The sequence below is a fragment of the Coccinella septempunctata genome, chromosome 5 (genome assembly GCF_907165205.1).
Source record: "Coccinella septempunctata chromosome 5, icCocSept1.1, whole genome shotgun sequence".
In the NCBI taxonomy this organism is placed as follows: Eukaryota; Metazoa; Arthropoda; class Insecta; order Coleoptera; family Coccinellidae; genus Coccinella; species Coccinella septempunctata.
The window spans coordinates 37,445,702-37,464,614 of NC_058193.1; the positions used below are offsets into that span (position 1 = coordinate 37,445,702).

Below are 18,913 nucleotides of genomic sequence, written 5' to 3' on the forward strand. Positions count from 1 at the left end.
AGGTACGGTTTACACACTGATCAATTTTGAGAAACAAATAAATTATAGAAATCCTTTCTGCCAATGATTAAGAAAATCGCCTTTCCGAAGTCACATAGGTATATTTTACATATCAAGTCCAGAAATTCATTTCTTCCTGCAACTGTGAACATGAACGGAACAAATATCTTGATCAGAAGGTAAAGCCTTCAAGCTTCAAGGATTAATAGAATTAAATAATGAAATCTGTATCAAAGAAGCCAGGGAAGAAAACAAACTAGTCACTAGTCTAAATTCTGTTTCGCATTGTTCCCATTCGAAATGCCTCGTATAATACCGGATGATTTCTATCGTTATCTAACTGATGTGGATCCCACTAACCTGTTTTATTTAGTCGCTATGCTTTTTATGACTCGTCTTAGTGAAGACTTAAATAGCAATATATTGTGACAAATTACGGATTGCCCAAAACGAATGAGGTGGATTTGGATTTTAATAGCCACATACGAATGAATGAGGACACAGACTTACTCACCATCCGAACATTGGCGGACAAGTGATGAGCGCTGAGCTGAGCCAGACTATCAAGATCATCCCCAGAGCCAATCTCTTGGATCTCCGCCGTCTTGAGTACGTCAGAGGCTGAGTGACGGCCAAATAACGGTCGACGCTGATGGCACACAGACTCAAGATGGAAGCCGTACAAAGAAGGATGTCCAGAGACACCCATATATCGCACAGAATCCATCCCAGCTCCCATGATCCTGTAATATCGGGTTGAACGTATGAGTTTCACCTGGAAATCAGCGTGGCACGGTCGAATTCAGTTTGTTTTTCACCGATCGATCATCCGTGTTTGTTTTCAATATTAAACCGCTCACCGCATGTTTTCGGAGTTGAAAGGGAAAGTTGCTGGCGAAATGTGGATTGCTGATATGGTGTAATATCAACCCTATGATCGCAGATGAATCGAATATTGAAATTTTTACATGTACCTAAAGATTTGGAGGCTTTATATAAGAGAGCGGCAGTTTTTGAATGCTTCATAACTATTTTTGTTCAAAAATTGACAATTTATATTACATAAGAAGTAAAGCTACGTGAAAACTAAGCTAAATATCGATGACCATGAATTGGTACACGTTACACATTAATAAAATTTCCAAATTTTGCAGTCGAACGCTCAAAATTCCCACTCAGTTCCTTTCAGAGCATCATTACTTCAATTAAGAGAGGGTAATTCTTGGAAATTCCATACAAAAACTGGCAAACCACCCAAAAGGCCATTCTCTTTGATACCGAAGGCGCTTCCTCGGATTTAATAATGAAACAGATGTTAAATGATGACCGCCATTCCCATTCTTTTCTCTGAGGAGCTAAGAGAACGCACAATTGCTACGACTCTGCACTGTAATTTTTCCTTCTGCGTTGAACCACTCGCTAAAATAAGGGAACAACATGTTTCACGGCTTTCTGTCTTTGCCGGAAAAGTAATCGGGAAAGGAAAGGAGTGGTAAAGAAGATTTGTGGGAAAATAACAAATTGTCGGCGCTCTTCACATGGTGAAAGTCTCGGGAAAAGTCTAGTTTTTAGGCGGAATTGAGACCTTTTCTACCTCTTGAAGTACTCCTTATCCTGTTTTTCTAACGAATAGTGGGAAAATTACTATAAAAGAACTGTTAACTTTGACGGAAATTAGCTGCGTATGTTCTGCTTCTGCTGGAAAATTGGAGTATAAGGCTAGGTCTATGTTATCATTTTTGAGAATGGAGAATGAAGGAAATATTTTGTCTTTGATATCTTTTGACCACCTTGAATTGCCGAATTCATATTTTAAGCTAAAATAAGGACGAGATTTACATGAAACTATTTATAAGTATATCTTCCTCGATGGATTATGTTATATCCTAAGTTAATCTTTCAGAATATATGCCGAGAGTATTGCTTGTCTGGCTGATTTAGTCGACAACATAGTTCATTGAGTTTATAACCAGTTACAACCTGAACTTTGTCGCAATCATTAAGTATTTGATGTGTACATTGGGAAAACTTTGAGTACTTCAGTTTCCTAACCTCACAATGTCTTCAGAATTTGTATTGTCGTATACACCAGCATCAATAGGTATGATCATAATGTTATGAATTGAGGAGGATAACTTACCCATGAGAGCATTGGCGACAGCTGGAGGCATCACACACGTGCCAACGAGCCAATCGGCGATGGCGAGGGACATAACGAAGCAATTCGTCACCGTCCTCAACCTCCTAGTCGTTATGACCGCCAGTATGACCAGCGTATTCCCCAAAATCACTATAACTATCACTATGCTCAGAAGGATGGCAAGCGCTATCTTCTGGAATTCTTTAGTTGAATCATCCAAGATAGACGGTTGGCTGTTGTAGAGGAGATCATCTGGTATACTCGAGTTGGAGACGTTCGTTGTCATACCTAATCATTTCTGCGGCAATAAGATACAGGAAAGAGTTAATTGGGAAGATTCACTGATGAACGCATGAAAGGACTCAATTGAATTACACTCATTTTCAAGTGGATAAAATATTGACCTCAGGTCTTCGCTTTCGAGATCGAAAAACAGAATGTCTGTGGAGAGTTTTGATGAGTTTTCATTGATTTGTTTGTGCAGACAACCATAGGACGATTTAGGTATGGGAGAAAACAAAGATGGATGGTCTCTACTGTCGAACATCATTATTTAAATGCCAAAAGTTTGAGCTGTCTCGATTAAGCCTTTATGGAATGTTCAATCAGCTAAACAGATACCTCTAGTATGTATGGATTCATAAGGTCCATACTCCACCACACTCTGGGGCTGGAGCTGTACTGAACAAAGCGAGGCAGACAACTGAAGCTTTGTGAAGCTGTGTTGAAACAGTCTGCTCAACTTCCTCCAACACAACTGCAGACTCTGGAGATTTCTACACAGAGTGTTCCTGAATTTTAGGTACAAACGAAGAGAGGAGATTTCTTGAGTAATTCAAGAAAAAAAGTCCCATAAACATGGGATGGCAAACGTTTCGTTTTCGAGATACGGGGTGTTAAAGTTTGAATCTTGGATTGGTATCACAACAAGTTGTGAAAACACATTCATTATCAGAAATACCGAGTATAATTTGATGCGTCGAAACTACAGAAGACCATGAAGTTTAGTATAACAACAAAGCTTCTATTTCAATTTTTTCAAATTAACAGTGGCTCACTAAAGAAAAGGAAACTGGGGACAGTGTTCTTGAAAAAATATCACCCTGCAGATTTGCTATCGAAATCGGCATGTCACATGGTGTGAACTATCAATTATAATATTTATGCCAATTTCTGTTCAATATCTATATAGATACTGTATCTAAGAGAAACACTTTTTTAACTTGAACACCCCGTATCTCGAAAACGAATCGTTTGCGGTCCCAATTGTATGAGACTTTTTTTCTTGAAATTACTCACTAATAGGTAAAATTAGACGCTGCAGTAATAACATGTTGTTGATAGATATAATGATACATAAGCAAACACAGGCTTGGAGGCCAATAAATATCATATTGAAACTCCCTTAAGAATATTAAATTTTTCAAGGAAGAAAATTTCGGTACAATTTTATCTCGATACGTACGCCCATGATAACAACCACGCAGCCACACCATGACTCAGTGCCTGTTGGCAAAGGTATTCCAAACAATTAACCAAGTTTAGGCAACGATCATAATTAAATCATAATCGGAATAAAAAGGCTTTTCCTGTTTGTTCTGTTATTTCATCCAGCGCAAACTTCACGGTAACATAAATTCTACACCGTCACGCATACTCGGCATACTATATCTCCTAATGCACATTCATTCGGGAATTCATTATTAATTGAACTGTTTTCTACGATAATATACGGTCCACCCACGTTTCATTCCAGCGCCCCGGTTCCAAGCCAATGCAGCTTCCACCGAAATGTAAACTTTTCATGCGTATGATTCCCTAGGTGTAAACGACAAAGGCTCTATCTCTGCCAGAACCATGATTCGAGGACTCTTGAACTGAAAGGACCCTACTGGGATGGCCACTTAATTTTTTCAAGTTTATGGTAGGAACAACCAGGGTAGAAAATGATGTTGCTCATATCCGAATTCCACTTTTTTTTAACGCATTTATATTGCAGACGTTTTCCCATATTTTCACCGCATTTAAACTGTATCTTATAGTTATGGAAATCAACGGATTATTTTTGGGATTCCTCATAGCCTGAAAATCATCAAAATCCGCTTTTATCCATCGAATTTTTTCAACTCATCCTTCGAAATGATAGTGAACCTATTCCATATGCAATATTCCCAGGAATTTTCAATGAGGCCTGCTGCATATTCCAATCTATTCCAGGAATAACGCTGGAATAAACCAGAGAGAACTTGCTGCATCATCTATATTATTTCATAATACTCGGGCGGAGACAGAGCATCATAAATCAGTTTTTTTTTATATAGGAATCACTTCGACTATTTCATCAATCAATTTCATTTTTATGAGGGGATACATGGCGAGGCATTTTATTGAATGGAACTGTGATTCGTAGGTGAGACTAAATGGTCTTTCAGAATGAAGGATTATTATGCCTGTGCTCATTAGTTACTCCTGGATCATTTGCAAGAGTTTCGAATTCATTAAGTATTTGACTTTTGGCATAAATTATTTTCGAATTTTTGGCTAGAAAATTGCCCTTTTAAATTTTCCGCATCAGTTTAGAAACACCCTGTATTTACTGACAAGGAAGGGAAGAATCATTGATACGGAAGCACCTCCCCGTCCTATTTAATTTGATTACATCGGGTGTTACGAATAGAATGTTCCACATTGATGGATGGCCTGATAATACTCATCACGAATCGTGACATAACAAGAATAACCTGATACCGGATACAATTATTAATCTTAATTAACAGAGGGTTGATGCTAATCGAGGTTGACGGAGAAGCGATACGAAGTCGACAGTAGAATTTGTATTCTTTTCACACTTTCCATGCTGTTTAATCAAGAAATATAAAGTTCCCTTGTATTTTGATCGGTAGTTACATTTATCATCAATTTTCACAACAATCATGGTTTATATACATAAATAATGTTGAGCGAATATTTCGAAACATTTTTCTGTTCTTTGCCAAGACTGATTTACATCGAATAGAAATTCATCCATTCACATAGAGTCTCTATGTATGTCTATGGATTGACATCACCCAATGATGTTATTTTCTATAGACATAGAGTCTATGTCTATGGTTATTTTATGTCTACATCATTTTTTGATGTTTTTCTCTGTGAGTTGCAAGTAAGTGTAAGTCAAATCTTTCATAGAGTATCTTTATGAACCGCCCCCTTCGCCATTTTGCAACGCAAACTTCTTTTCTGTCATATTCTGGTGTTTTGTGAGGGAGAATTAGCGGAAAAAACCTATGTAAGTTATGAAATACGATTATTATCTTTCGTTCTTTATTGTCGAGGCAATTTTACTGAGTGAATAACTCACAATTAACTGAATTAATCCGTGCAACGTCCTACCAAATTTAACGATAATATTTCACGTCGTTCATCGAGTTGAGTGTGAAAAATGTCGGATACGATTTCGAAATCCATGAGTTATGTACAACCTGTTCGTGATTTCATTCGTTCTGTTAAATATTGCTCCCGTGACGTTTTGACATTATCGTTTGAATAATGTGAGGTTTTTGATGCTACCGAACTATAATAGCGTGCGGGGGAAATTACAACATGGGATGACATATACGTATCTTGTCCCGTAGTATGTTCAGTGCGGAGTCTTTCATCCAATGGGTTCGAAAGAAAAAATGTGAATCATAATTCTGCTTATATTTGACTTTGATATGTCCATTATTATAGTGTAGTCATTTTCGATACGCGTATCTCCCAGGAAAATCATTGTAGATCTAAATGTGTTACATATTCTGAAAGAGCAGCTCTTCTAGTAATAAATCGTGAAATTTCATCGATGTCGGTTCAGGCTTGATGAATTTTTTAGTGACCCCATCTTTTTTTTGGGATTTTTCGATGGTCACTTTTCAACAGGCGTATCTCCTAGAAAAATCATCATTGATTTAAATGTGATTCATATTCTGGAAGAGAAACTCTTCCAGTAAGTAATATCGCCCCATATTTTTTATTTTTCGAAGGTTAACTCATCGACCTGTGCGTTATACTGTTCAGTCTTAAATTTTCAACTGATCCCATCTTTTTCGGGATTTCCTTGAATGAAGGACCTCTCGTTGCAAGCTCCAACGGTAGGCGGTCATCGTAAAAGAGTCCCAATCTCCTTCAAAACGCTTTTTCATTGCCCGTAAATCTCGATGGATTCTCTCGTCCCACTCTTCACTAAAATTGTTCCTTTTTTTCTGGGAATCGCTCTAAATGTTAGTGTTAGGAGTGGATTAAGTAATTGTTGAATCTTCAAATTCCTATAGTCTGCATGACGTCGATTTTTTTTCAAAGGACGTTCGTGTTGTTATTATGTGTAATAGAAAATATGTTACTCTATGTCATGTGATGTAACTTCCATGCGATACCTGTAGGTCAGAGTGTTTTCCATGGTATTCTATTTTCTCAAGCAGACATTTATCATATTACATCCTATTAAACCGAATTAGCTAGTTATTATTCCGATATTCGACCTGTTCGTTGGCAGAGGATTGAACCCCTGTCAGATTTAGATAATTGAGCACCCTATTATAGTCAGCTCTTAGAATAAAGATGAGAGGGAACTGTGAAGAACCGACAACACCCCGTCTGTACCCTTCAAGTTCTCCTTGTTAATCCACAATCAATTGAGGGACCTTCACTGATTGTGTCAGATACCTATTCAATTCTATAATTGTCATTCTACTAGCTAACCCTCTCGGATTAAACTTTAGGAAGGCTCAACAACAAATCAATTTGTTACTTGCAGAGTATTCAATGAATCGACTGGAGGATCTAACTATTCTTTTTTTCGTTACTTCAAATCATTCGTCAAGTCAATAGGCCTAAAACTGAATCGTATGTTCCTTTCAGTGTAGTAGTGGTTTTTTTTTAAATTTATGTCATTTGGAAACTATTCAATGTTATCACACAGTCTTCCAAATAGAGGACTGTGAGGTGGGTAATCCTCCACTCCATCGACAAACGTTCGTTGATTTGTATGGAGCCCTGGATCATTGCTCGGAGGTTTATATGACGTCGTTAGTCTCTGGTGCATCAAGAAGTGTGAGCTCGGATGTGTTTCAGGCTTTTTCAGGAAGCTAAAATGAATTATGAGAGGCTGGATTCAATCTTTCATCTGCAAATTCGTATTTTTTTTGTGAATTCCGAATTTTCTGATTTTTCACGTTTTCTTCCAACTTTGGCAACTTCTGAATTCCTGCGTCTCATTCCTAGTAGCTTTCACATTAACATGGACGAAGAGTTATGTGAAGCTGTCCCAGCGATTGCTCGAGAATAGGTCTGGGATTCCCCCGCTGACGCCAAAACGTATTTCATCTAATCTTGTCCCACTCACTCCATTTTCACAGATAAATTTTTCCTCTAAGTTGAATTCAATTGATGAATGGATTCGTCGGTATCTCACTTCAAGTACGGAAGGTCGGGAAACCAGAATGTTTCAACACGATAAACGGGAAATGTGTGACCAAAACTGTCAGCCCGGAAATATAATGCCTGCTGAAGTCCTTTTTCACCATATTCTGGTGGAAAAGCCACATATCAGAGCTTTCGGCAAACGTGTGAAGCCTTGTTTGAGGTGACTCGCGATAAATGCAGGTTAGACATCATTAATTAGACTGAAAAACCTCCCAGCTATTATTGTGAGTAGAATGAACTTCGGTGAAGTTGTTTGATGCACTATCACAACCAATTCTCTTGAATCGATCATAAATTTTAATGTAGTTATGTGTGAATCATAAAAACTTGTGGGCTTCTTTTATATGAATTGCAGTTTCTGACTAAAGGTCAATGTTTCTACCATTTTCCCGTTATATTTTTGGCTCGGTCCATTTTCATCGAAATCATCTATTAACCGACTATTCAGGACATCGATTATCCAAACCAAACGAGAATGATTCACACTCTGGGCGTGCGAATTTTCCAGGCCATTACACTATAATAACGTGAAATATGATGCTCTGTACACTATGGATATACAATACAGAATTCAGAAATTAATATATCACCCCCCTAATGCAAGCGAAAGGGTATTCAGTTCTAATCCTGAAATGGCAACAGAATAATCTTGGGCAGTTAACGAAGAGAGAATAGTTTATCCAAATTGAGGATGAATAGATAGATTTTCGTTCCTAAATTTCTATTCCGCAAAAATATGATCATATTGAAGACATTTACATATATTCTATCAATTTTAGCGTTTTCTAGTCATATTCCAAGTTACAAATGTGAATGCTCTCTTCATTTGAATTTGGAAAGTCACACAATCACACCATGTGACATGCCAATTTCGATTTCAAATCTACAGGATGATATTTCTTCTGGAACAGTGTCCACTGTTTTCCTCCAGAACTTTTCTTCAGTGAGCCACTGTTAATTTGAAAAAAATGAAGAAGAAGTTCTGTTGTTTTACCAAATTTTATGGTCTCTTGTAGTTGCATCGTATCTGCTACCGATTTAGAGAAAAAAGAATTAAAATCTTCAGAAGAATCCTAAACGCCAGTTATTAATAATCTGTGGTTAAAGGTTTATTAGTTTTGTCACATCAAATTTAGGAACACCCTGTATATTCCGTCTCCAAAAAGATTTCACATCGAATTGTCGTTGAACATGTCATGAAGGAAGACGGAAAATGCTTTGTATTGAATAGACTGATGACAGATCATTACTCTACCAAAATTTCTAGGAGATTTTGATGAAGGTCCCGTTTATTGGGTGAATACCGAACCTAGCTGATAACGCCCAAGGAGAGCATTCGATAGACTTATCATAATCTGCTTAGAAGCCGAGTGATAAAGGAGTTCCAAATCGAAACCTAATGATTGACCCAAATGAAATTCTATCTCACCCTGTGACGGCGGCATAGTGGGGATTAAACGAGTGGTTAAACTTCTGGGGTGGTTGAATCAATTTTATTAGATACCCTGTTTGAGGTTTAGTATCAAGATGGTGTATTCGCACAAGAAGGGAAAATTCGGAAAAATTGATTTTTATATTCTTTCTCGCATATTGGTAAATGATCTGAGAGATAAATACATTACAGTGAATATTTTCATTGTCTGTATTGTGCTGAAGTACGAGTAGGTATTTCATTGAGCAATAAGGAATTTCATAACTCACCTTTCCACAATGGATGTCAAACTAGGAGTTTGCATATTGATTTTTACCTCCAATCTAAGATCCTGAAAAATATATCATTATTATTTATTTGAACACAAGATTAGATTGGTAATCATTCAATTCTCAAATGTTTGTTTTGTTCGATGAAAGTGCCAATTGTTAGGGACAGTGGATTTTCATGAATGTGCCTCAGAAATGAAATATTCGATATTGACAGTTTTCTTGTAGAAGGGCATGCTATCGGTTGCTGAAATGGCATGAACGAGAAAGCTAATTCAAATCGTGTATTCATTTCCATAAGTGTTGACACATAATCGATTAATGGTTTCCGATTGTCACATAAAGTTCTGTACGGATGGATATTCGATCATTGTCATATTAAATTTCCGTTGCAGTTACTGATCATAAAGCATTTGTTTACCGAGAGGGGTGGAGTGCTCTGAAAATCAATTGCATTCCGATGATATTATATTTCAAATCACCCCACATAGTTCAATGTGGGAATAATATTAAATTTTATCGCATCTCATTTTTATTTTTACGCGAACTCAGTTTTATGCTCATATACTGAATCTTCTTCAAACTCTAATCTTCAATTGACAATTCACGTCGACCTTGAAATGGTAGAGTTGAAGCTAACCAAACGACAGAGTAATTTGACGACCCCATATGTCAAATTCGGGCAAGCAGAACGATGTACCTACGTAAAAGTCACACAGTAGACAAAATTCTGTAGCGGAATCAATAGTATACGAATACTATGAGTATTTGTTTCAATTGGCTAATTATGTTCTAAAATAGGGGCTGTTTTTTCGGCCCCAGTTGAAGTTTTGCTTCATCAGGACACCGTGTAATCGGTGCGGATGGGGAGGTGAGCATTTATCTCTGTATGTGATCCCAACGTACAACCACCACGTCACGGTACCTTGAAATATGTATTTTCCATCCTACCACCTAATATATATCACTGTTGGTTAATTGAATCCCATTCAAACGTACTCTACCAAAGCTCTGCGCTGAATTATAATACAACCCTTTCCATGCCGTTCTGCTGTGATAGAGCCTTCTGTTTTCTGCCTGAGGACATGGCCATATCGATCTGTTTATAGAAGATTCCTGTTTTTGCATTCAAAGGTAACAATAATATGATTGAAGTAGCAATATACTAAGCCATGCACTATAATAATGTTAAGATTTATATTGATATTATGATATTAGGTAAGTGTTTCAGTTTACGAAAACTAACTCATAAAATGATGCCAAGTGGTTTCTACTTCAATCTCAAGTCTTTATCAGGGCTCTAGTTTGGTAGTTTCGTTTCGGTTTCGTTCTCTAGATTTAGAAAATGTGGAAATGAAAATAGGCTACACAGGTGATAGTAGGTTTATGACTGAGCAAAGTAGATCACAGTGTTCACACGAAAGAAAAACTATTGATCACTAGAATTGATCGAGAACTTTGATAGAATCAAGATATGGTGAACCAAAATCCATGTAAAAATCCTGTGTCCCTATCTCCGTTTTCCTTAATGAAAAGTTATGAGTAAATACCTAGGCATTCTTCTGTGCCTCGTTCGTATGTGTGCCCAGACAGGGAGGCACCCATACATAATATTGGTCTGCGAACTTACAGGCCACCGAAAATTAGTTCACGCCCGACAACTTCTGAAAAATTCCATGATGAATGATGCAAAGAGTATCACACACCCCTTCGTATGAACATTTCATTAGCGGATGAGTTTTTTCGTACGGCGTATTTCCTGAAACGGGCACTGAAAAGCTTAATTAATTCCGTGTTACAACTGTTCGTTGCTGAGGCTGGCCAACCCGGAATTCGAGGAAATTGTGGAAAAGAATGTGACGGGGTCTTTAACGGTATCATCCTAAAGTCGTTGTTCTCCGTTTCTATTTATACACGAGATGTCATGTAGATTCAAATGCGCGGCGTGAACTGGACTGAACTTTACCATTTAATTTTGCCTTGTGTTGATTCGTGCTCGTGTTTCCCCTTTGTCCCATTCAAATTAGTTCTGTATCAGGGGCGCTGGGGGATTTTTCGTGGAAGCCTCGACGGGGATTCATCGACGCCCGAATGATTTTTCTGATCGAAAATTCTGGATTATCACGGATTTGGTGTAAGAGCGAACAGTAATATCCATCAAAGGATATGGGGGATATGCAAATTGTTTTTCAGGGCAGCCACATGTCATTTGATGATCCAGAATGTCGAAAGTATTCGATTTATAGACTTTCGATTAGTTGTGATGTGAAATACACTGCGCAAAATAATTAACGCACATTATGGAAATCTCAAATTTATTCTACAACTGGAGATGTTCTCAATGATAATTATTTTTATCAGAATTATGCATGCATATGTTATCAACTTTCAACGGTTTTCTTCAATACAGATGTTTTTTCCCAGCAGGAATAAAAAAAGATGATATTATCAGATTTTGAATGTATTGGCTCCATTCTAAAATCAGTTGTTATCGATCAATTCTAGCGATCAATAGTTTTTCTTTCGTTTGATTTTCTACACTCGATCGCTATGCAACTCGAAACACGCAATTTGACCCAAGAGGAATGTGCCCAAGCGGTAGTTTTGCGAGAAGAAGGGTGGACATACACACGAATTGCAGAAAGGTTTGGAGTTTCCCATACAAGTGTGCACAGAATGTTGCAGCGATTCAGGGAGACAGGTATGAATGTCCGAAGACCAGGACAGGGTAGACCACGGGTAACAACTGCCATTCAAGAACGTTACTTGAGAGTTTCTTCGTTGAGACAACGGTTTGCAACCTCTCGCCTCCTTCAAATTCAGCTTGAGCAAACTCATGAGGTGCAAATTAGCACTCAGACAATAAGAAATCGCCTCAGAGAATATGATTTAAGGCCTCGTGTCGCGACAAGAGGCCCAGCTCTCCACCAGCCCATCGAAGGGCGCGTTTGGATTTTGCGAGAGAACATATCCATTGGGAAGAGGCCGATTGGAAAAGAGTTCTCTTCACAGATGAGTCTAGATTTTCTGCCTCTACCATTGTGATCGACGTTCCCTTGTATACAGACGTCCACATGAAAGATATGCTCAGTGCAATTTCCTGAATACTACTGGTTTCGCGGGAGGATCGATTATGGTATGGGGTGGAATATCTTTAGCTGCTCGCACAGACCTAGTGGTCGTTGATAATGGAGCTATGAATGCTGATAAGTATATAAGGAACATTCTTGAAGAGCATGTAGTGCCATTTGCCCCATACATTGGTGAAAATTTCATTTTTATGGACGATAATGCCAGACCCCATCGTGCGCGCATCGTTCAGGAGTACCTTGAAGAGGTTGAAGTCTCTCGAATGGAATGGCCAGCAGGAAGTCCAGATCTCAATCCGATTGAGCAGGTTTGGGACAACCTCAATAGAAGGCTGATAAGTTCAGAAAATCATCCAGCTACTCTTGATGACTTAGGAATCCAACTCGGAGAAATCTGGGAAGGATTAGATCAGAACATTTTAAGATCACTCATTTTGAGTATGAACCGTCGTTGCCGAGCTGTAATTAACGCAAGGGGTGGAAATACCAAGTATTGAATCACTTATCAGCATTTCAGTATTTTCGAAATTGTTCATTTTTCTTCTTTCACATAAGATTCGGTGAAATCCTGAATTTTTCTTCCATTTAATTTGTCTTGTTTCGTTCAAAACCTTCCCGAGAGAACATAAAAAATAAGTTATAAAGTCAATGTAGAGTTAACTTTCATTAAAATTGAGATTTTCAGAATGTGCGTTAATTTTTTTGCTAAATGTACATCCTTGAAGCCATCCCAGATCTCAGAGTTCATTTTAGAACCCCGAGAACCTGAAGTTTTTTAAACCTCGAAGAACCACCCGGTATAAGTAGCGGCGGCATTTCGACACTTCCAAACCGATACCGATAAATCCAATCAGGCGAATCGTATGGAGTCTACAAATTGGATTTTTTGGCACGTCGAGAAATTCGACTATTTCTTTCCCCTCATTATGGAAAGGGTTCAGATCGACTAGCTTCTTGTGTCACCGAACCGTAAAAAAAATGTGTGGTCTCGAAGAAAATTGAAACGGAAGCAATTCTCTTGGTGCTTTCTCCTAGACGGGACAATTTCTGTTCGAGATTGGATTCTGCCAAAATAGGCTCGGACAGACGTCTACAAATATTGAGTTATTCCGAATATTTCCAATCCATCTGACGCAACAATCATAATTATGTCAACGTAGGAATGAATGCTGGTTAAAAAAAAGAAAGAGAATAATTATGAAACAATATACGAGCAAGTACACCTCGAAGAGAAAAAAAAATAGGGCAACTGCTTACCTCGTTATTTTCTTGATTCCTGGATGTTCGGAGTCGTGTAGCTATGGATCACAGCAATGGATCGTATTTTCTGATTGTCGTAGTAAATATTAATAATAATTTATCGAGCGAGAGTACTCTCTAGTTCGGCCGTAAGAACAATACTGATTCCACATATGTCCGAAAAAACAGCAGTTGCGGATGTTTTCGTGGTGTAACTTGCAATCACCGCGAAATTCGAAAATTATTGACGGAAAACAAATACTTCTTAATTTAATTTGGCCCATAAAAACAAATAACAAAACCTTATTGATAGTTTTATGAATTAGGAAATTTAGATTCCCAAACATTCTCCCCCACCAAAAACGAATGTTTTTATCCCAAATTCAACGAAAAATGAATACAATCACGAAACAAATAATGAAAAATAACTAATTTTTCAGAAATAAAGGAATGTCCAGATTAATGAACAGGCAGTGGACATACTTTGACCACTGGACGCTGCATAGTGCCGCCGGACGCTGTTTTCAGTGTAACAACCCGTGCAACACCATCATCACCATGATGTAATTTCATGATTCGGGCCAAAGGCCAACGAAGAGGAGGTTGTTGGTCGTCTTTTATCAGAACCAACGAATTTTCATTAAGTGAGGGGTTGGATGTAGACCATTTTGATCTTTCTTGGAGCGAATGAATATATTCTCTGGACCACCTTTTCCAAAAATCGCCTTGAATGCGTTGGATTAACTGCCAACGATTTAGTCGATTTATATTTAAAGAGCTCAGGTCAGGATTTGGAATGGAGCTGACCAGTGGCTCAAAAACCAAAAAATGACCTGGGGTTAGAGCTTGGAGGTCATTTGGGTCTGTGCTAACCGCACAAAGAGGGCGAGAATTCAACACAGCCTCTATCTGAGTCATAAGGGTGTAAAATTCTTCATAACTCAAAACTTGGGTACCGATGACCTTATAAAAGTGGGTTTTGAAAGATTTTACCGCAGCTTCAGCTAAGCCGTTAAAGTGTGGTGCGCTTGGTGGGTTGAAATCCCAAGTAATTGAGAGGGTTTCAGCAGTGACTTGAGCTAGGTTGATCATTTCATTATAAGCTCCTTTAAAATTGGTGCCTTGATCACTTCTAATTGACAAACATTGTCCGCGTCGAGATATGAATCTCCTAAATGCCGCCAAAAATGTATCGGAACTGAGGTCGGAAGTTACCTCGAAATGAATGGCTCTTGTGCTACAACACACGAAAACACAAACGTAGCCCTTGTACGTTTTTGCACCTCTAGTCTTACTCATCAGTAAGGGAAAAGGTCCGGCAAAGTCGAGACAAACTGAGGTGAAAGCGCGTAAGGGAGTTACTCTTACACTCGGTAAATTTCCCATGAATGGATTATAGGATTTGGGTTTGCATCGAAAACAACGAATGCATTTTGACAAACATCTGTAAATCGCACTTCTAGGGGAAAGAATCCAGAAGCGTTGAAGTAATAAATACTGCATTGTCTTTAAGCCCGGGTGTAAAGAAGTTTGATGAGTCCATTCAATAATTAGATCCGTGAGTCTATGGACTTTAGGTAAAAGTAAAGGATGCTTAACGTCGAACGAAAATGGTGATTTTTGCAATCGTCCCCCAACTCTTAAAAGACCATATTGATCAATGAATGGAGCAAGCTTGCGTATTGGTTTTGGTAAAACCTCATTTTGTTTAATCTTCAGCCTAATTTCGGCGAAAACATCATTCTGAACCACCCTAATGAGATACTTTAGCGCATTATCACTTTCTTGAGGACTAATAGAAAGGTTAAACATTGAGATATCATTCCTTTTCAATCCGTTTGATACAAAGCGCAAAATATATGCTGTTATTCTCTGTATTTTTGGAAGAGATGAGAATCTTGAAAGCAAACAGAGAATAACATTTTCCGTGGTAATGAGTTTTGACAACAAAACAGTGGGCGCTCTTTCTTCCGGAATTTCAACACCATTTGAAGAATGAAAGTTATTCTGAGTAGGCCAATGCTCTTCAGATTTCAACAAAAATTCTGGACCATCCCACCACAGGGAAAACTGCGAAAGTTGCGCCGGTGATAAACCACGACTTGCACAATCTGCCGGGTTCAGATGGGAAGGCACATGATGCCAAGATGAAATGGAGATTATTTCTTGGATATGTCTCACGCGATTGGCAATAAATGTTTTCCATCTATGCGGAGACGAAGTAACCCAAGTGAGAACAATCATGGAATCTGACCAGACATATATGTCATTGAAAGTGAATATGCCTTTGAAACTTTCTATCACGAATGCTATGAGATTAGCAAGTAAAAGAGCTGCTAGGAGTTCCAATCTTGCGATTGATTGAGTTTTCAGAGGAGATACTCTACATTTGGCGCAAACAAGGGTGGTTTTAAAACTATTGGAATTCCAGAACCTGAGATATACCACACTGGCATAGCCAATTTCGGACGCATCACAAAAACCGTGAATTTGTACTTCAGAAGTCCTATCGAAGCCAAAGTATCGTGGTATCTTTATATTACCGAGACCGGGTAGTTCTACCTTGAATTGTTGCCACACTCGCTGTATGTGTTCAGGAAGCTCTTCGTCCCAAGATACGTGGGATTGCCACAACTTTTGGAGAAGCTGCTTTGCAAGCAGCAAGCATGGAGAAACGAAACCCAAAGGGTCAAATATTCTACTAACCTCGGAAAGAATCGACCGTTTGCTACAGGTTTTGTTGAGAGGATAGTATGAATATGAAAATACATCCGCCTTGGGATTCCATTTAAGACCTAGGACTTTGATGAAAGAAGGTTCATCTTTATCGAATGTGCAGTCGGTCAACACATCGGACCCAAAATCTTGAATAAGACTGGGATGATTACCGGCCCATTTGCCCAGTTCGAAACCACCTTCTCTTAAAAGATTAATGAGCTCCAATTGAAGAGCGCGAGTATCTTCGACGGAATCGCTACCGAGGAGCCCGTCATCAATATAAAAATTCTCTTCTAAGGCTTTGGCTGCTTTGGGAAAGCGTGCCTTTTCGGACTTGGCTAACTCCTGTAACGTTTTCAAAGCAAGATACGGTGAACACGAAACACCGTAAGTGACTGTTCGTAAATAATATTCCCTTAAAGGCTCAGAAGGATCAGATCGCCAAATTATTTTCTGAAATTGCCAAAACTCTTTATTTACATTGATTTGGCGGTACATTTGTTTGATATCGCAAGTAAAGCAGTAACGAAAGTAGCGAAAATTAAGTAGGAGACAAGATATATCTTTTTGAAGCTTGGGTCCAGTATACAGAGTATCATTCAGAGAAACACCTTGAACGTCACGTAAACTGGCGTCGAATACTACTCGAATTTTGTAAATAACGGAAGAATTTTCAATTTGTTCTTTGAAAATTGCATGATGTGAAATATAGTATGAAGTAGGGGATTTAAATTCTGATGTTGGGACTGGACTCATATGCTCTCTGTTGATATAATCTGTCATGAATTCCACGTATTTTCCTTTGAGGTTTGGATTTTTCAGGAATCGATTTTCAAGCATACAAAATCTTCTATAGGCCTGAGTGTAGGTATCACAGAAAGACGGATTCTGTATTCGGAAAGGAAGAGGAACTGAGAATCTGCCTGTAGGCTCCCGAAAAGTCAAGGAAGAATAAATTTTCTCGCAAATTTCATCCTCAGGTGATACACAAGGAGGTTGAGGGACATTTTCGACCTCCCAAAACCTTCGCAAAATATGATCCACATTTAAATCCACAGACGAATGAAGAGATGTCAAATGGCATTTTTGAGGAGATGTAGAGGTTCGTCCTTGAAGAACGTATCCATAGATGGTCTCCAAGGCTACCGGTTGATTGGGTCCACCAAAAATTCGTTTGGACCTCAAAAGGAAAGGAACTAACTCAGCTCCTATAAGCATATCTATAGGACCTGGTTGATAAAATTTAGGGTCCGCTAATTTGAGCCCATGAATATGAGTCAAATCTCGAGGATTAATATGAAATTTGGGTTGGTTCGAACAAACCTTGGGTATGATAATGGCTTCAAGAGAGAAAGTTGGACCAGACTGATCACAGGGCTTGATAAGGCAAGAAGTTGTACCCTGAGTGGTGGATGATGTCATCCCATTTAGCCCTTCCACAGGTATTGATATCCTTCTTCGAGGAAGTCCCAAACGTCTAACACAAGTGTCGGAAATAAAGTTTGCCATAGACCCTGTATCCAAAAGTATGCGAATTTTCTGGAAATTTCCGTTGAAATCCTTAACATGTATCACACAAGTAGATAATAAAATCGTTGTTAATGTTGAAGCCGTAGAAGAGTTTGTACTGACGAGAGATGTTGGAACAATAGATTGAGTTTCCCCCACCGAGTTGACGGGTTCACTCTGATTGGATGGCTGAAGTGAAGGACTTGAACCTTTTGATGATTTATCGAAATGCAGAGTAGTATGATGTGGTAATTTGCAAATTCTACATTTATGACTAGAACTACAATTTCTGACAGAATGAGGAGAAATCAAACAATTAACGCATAGATTATGTTGTTTGACCAAAGAAAAACGTTCTTGGGGAGTTTTGGCTAGAAATGATTGACATTTGTATAAGGGATGAGAAGACGAACATAAAAAACACTTAGTGCTTTGGCCAGATGGACCAGGCTGGGACTCGGAAGCAACGAAGCTAGCCACAGGCCCTCTACTAGGGGCTCGGGAAACCCGCTGAGGGATCCCACTGTTTGCATATTGCAAATTGGAAGTAGTGAATTGTACAGATTCCAAAGCTGTACATTGTCTCTCTAAAAAGGTAACCAACTGTCGATAAGTAGGAATCTCATGATTTACACTATTTTCTAACTCGAAGTCAGTACGTGTTTTAACATCTAATTTGTTCATAAGCATATTAAATAATAAGAAATCCCAATGATCGACAGGGAAATCGAGAACACGTAAAGCGGCAACATTTTCCGTAAATATATTTAAAAGATGTCTTAATTTCACAGATGTCGGTTTCTGTACTGGTTGGGCATTGAAAATATCATTATAATACTGACTGGCAAGTATTCTTTTATTTTGGTATCTTTTCTCTAAAATTTCGTATGCAATTTTATAATTTGCATCAATGAGAGGAATGCCTTTAATAAGTGCTAAAGGTTCGTGACTAAGGGATGTTAAAAGATAACGAAACTTTTCAACATCAGACAAATCAGTATTTTCATGAATGATGCTCTTGAATAAGTCGAAAAAGCTAGGCCAATCTCGAAAATTGCCT

General features: G+C 38.4%; 1 protein-coding gene across 2 annotated transcripts in view; it reads right to left on the minus strand.

Moving 5' to 3' along the window:
• The window catches only part of LOC123312814 (tyramine/octopamine receptor-like), a 36,670-nt gene that overhangs the window by 3,038 nt on the left and 14,719 nt on the right, over positions 1 to 18,913 (minus strand). The window contains exons 2-4 of one of the 2 annotated variants that reach the window (XM_044897318.1): positions 9,299 to 9,360; positions 2,141 to 2,428; positions 515 to 743 (exon numbers count right to left, since the gene is read on the minus strand). In XM_044897318.1, the coding sequence (XP_044753253.1) occupies positions 515 to 743; positions 2,141 to 2,426 (515 nt within the window). In that variant the 5' untranslated portion in view covers positions 2,427 to 2,428; positions 9,299 to 9,360. Of the gene's footprint in view, positions 1 to 514; positions 744 to 2,140; positions 2,439 to 9,298; positions 9,361 to 18,913 lie in introns of both variants that reach the window. The other variant, XM_044897316.1, reaches the window with a different exon arrangement.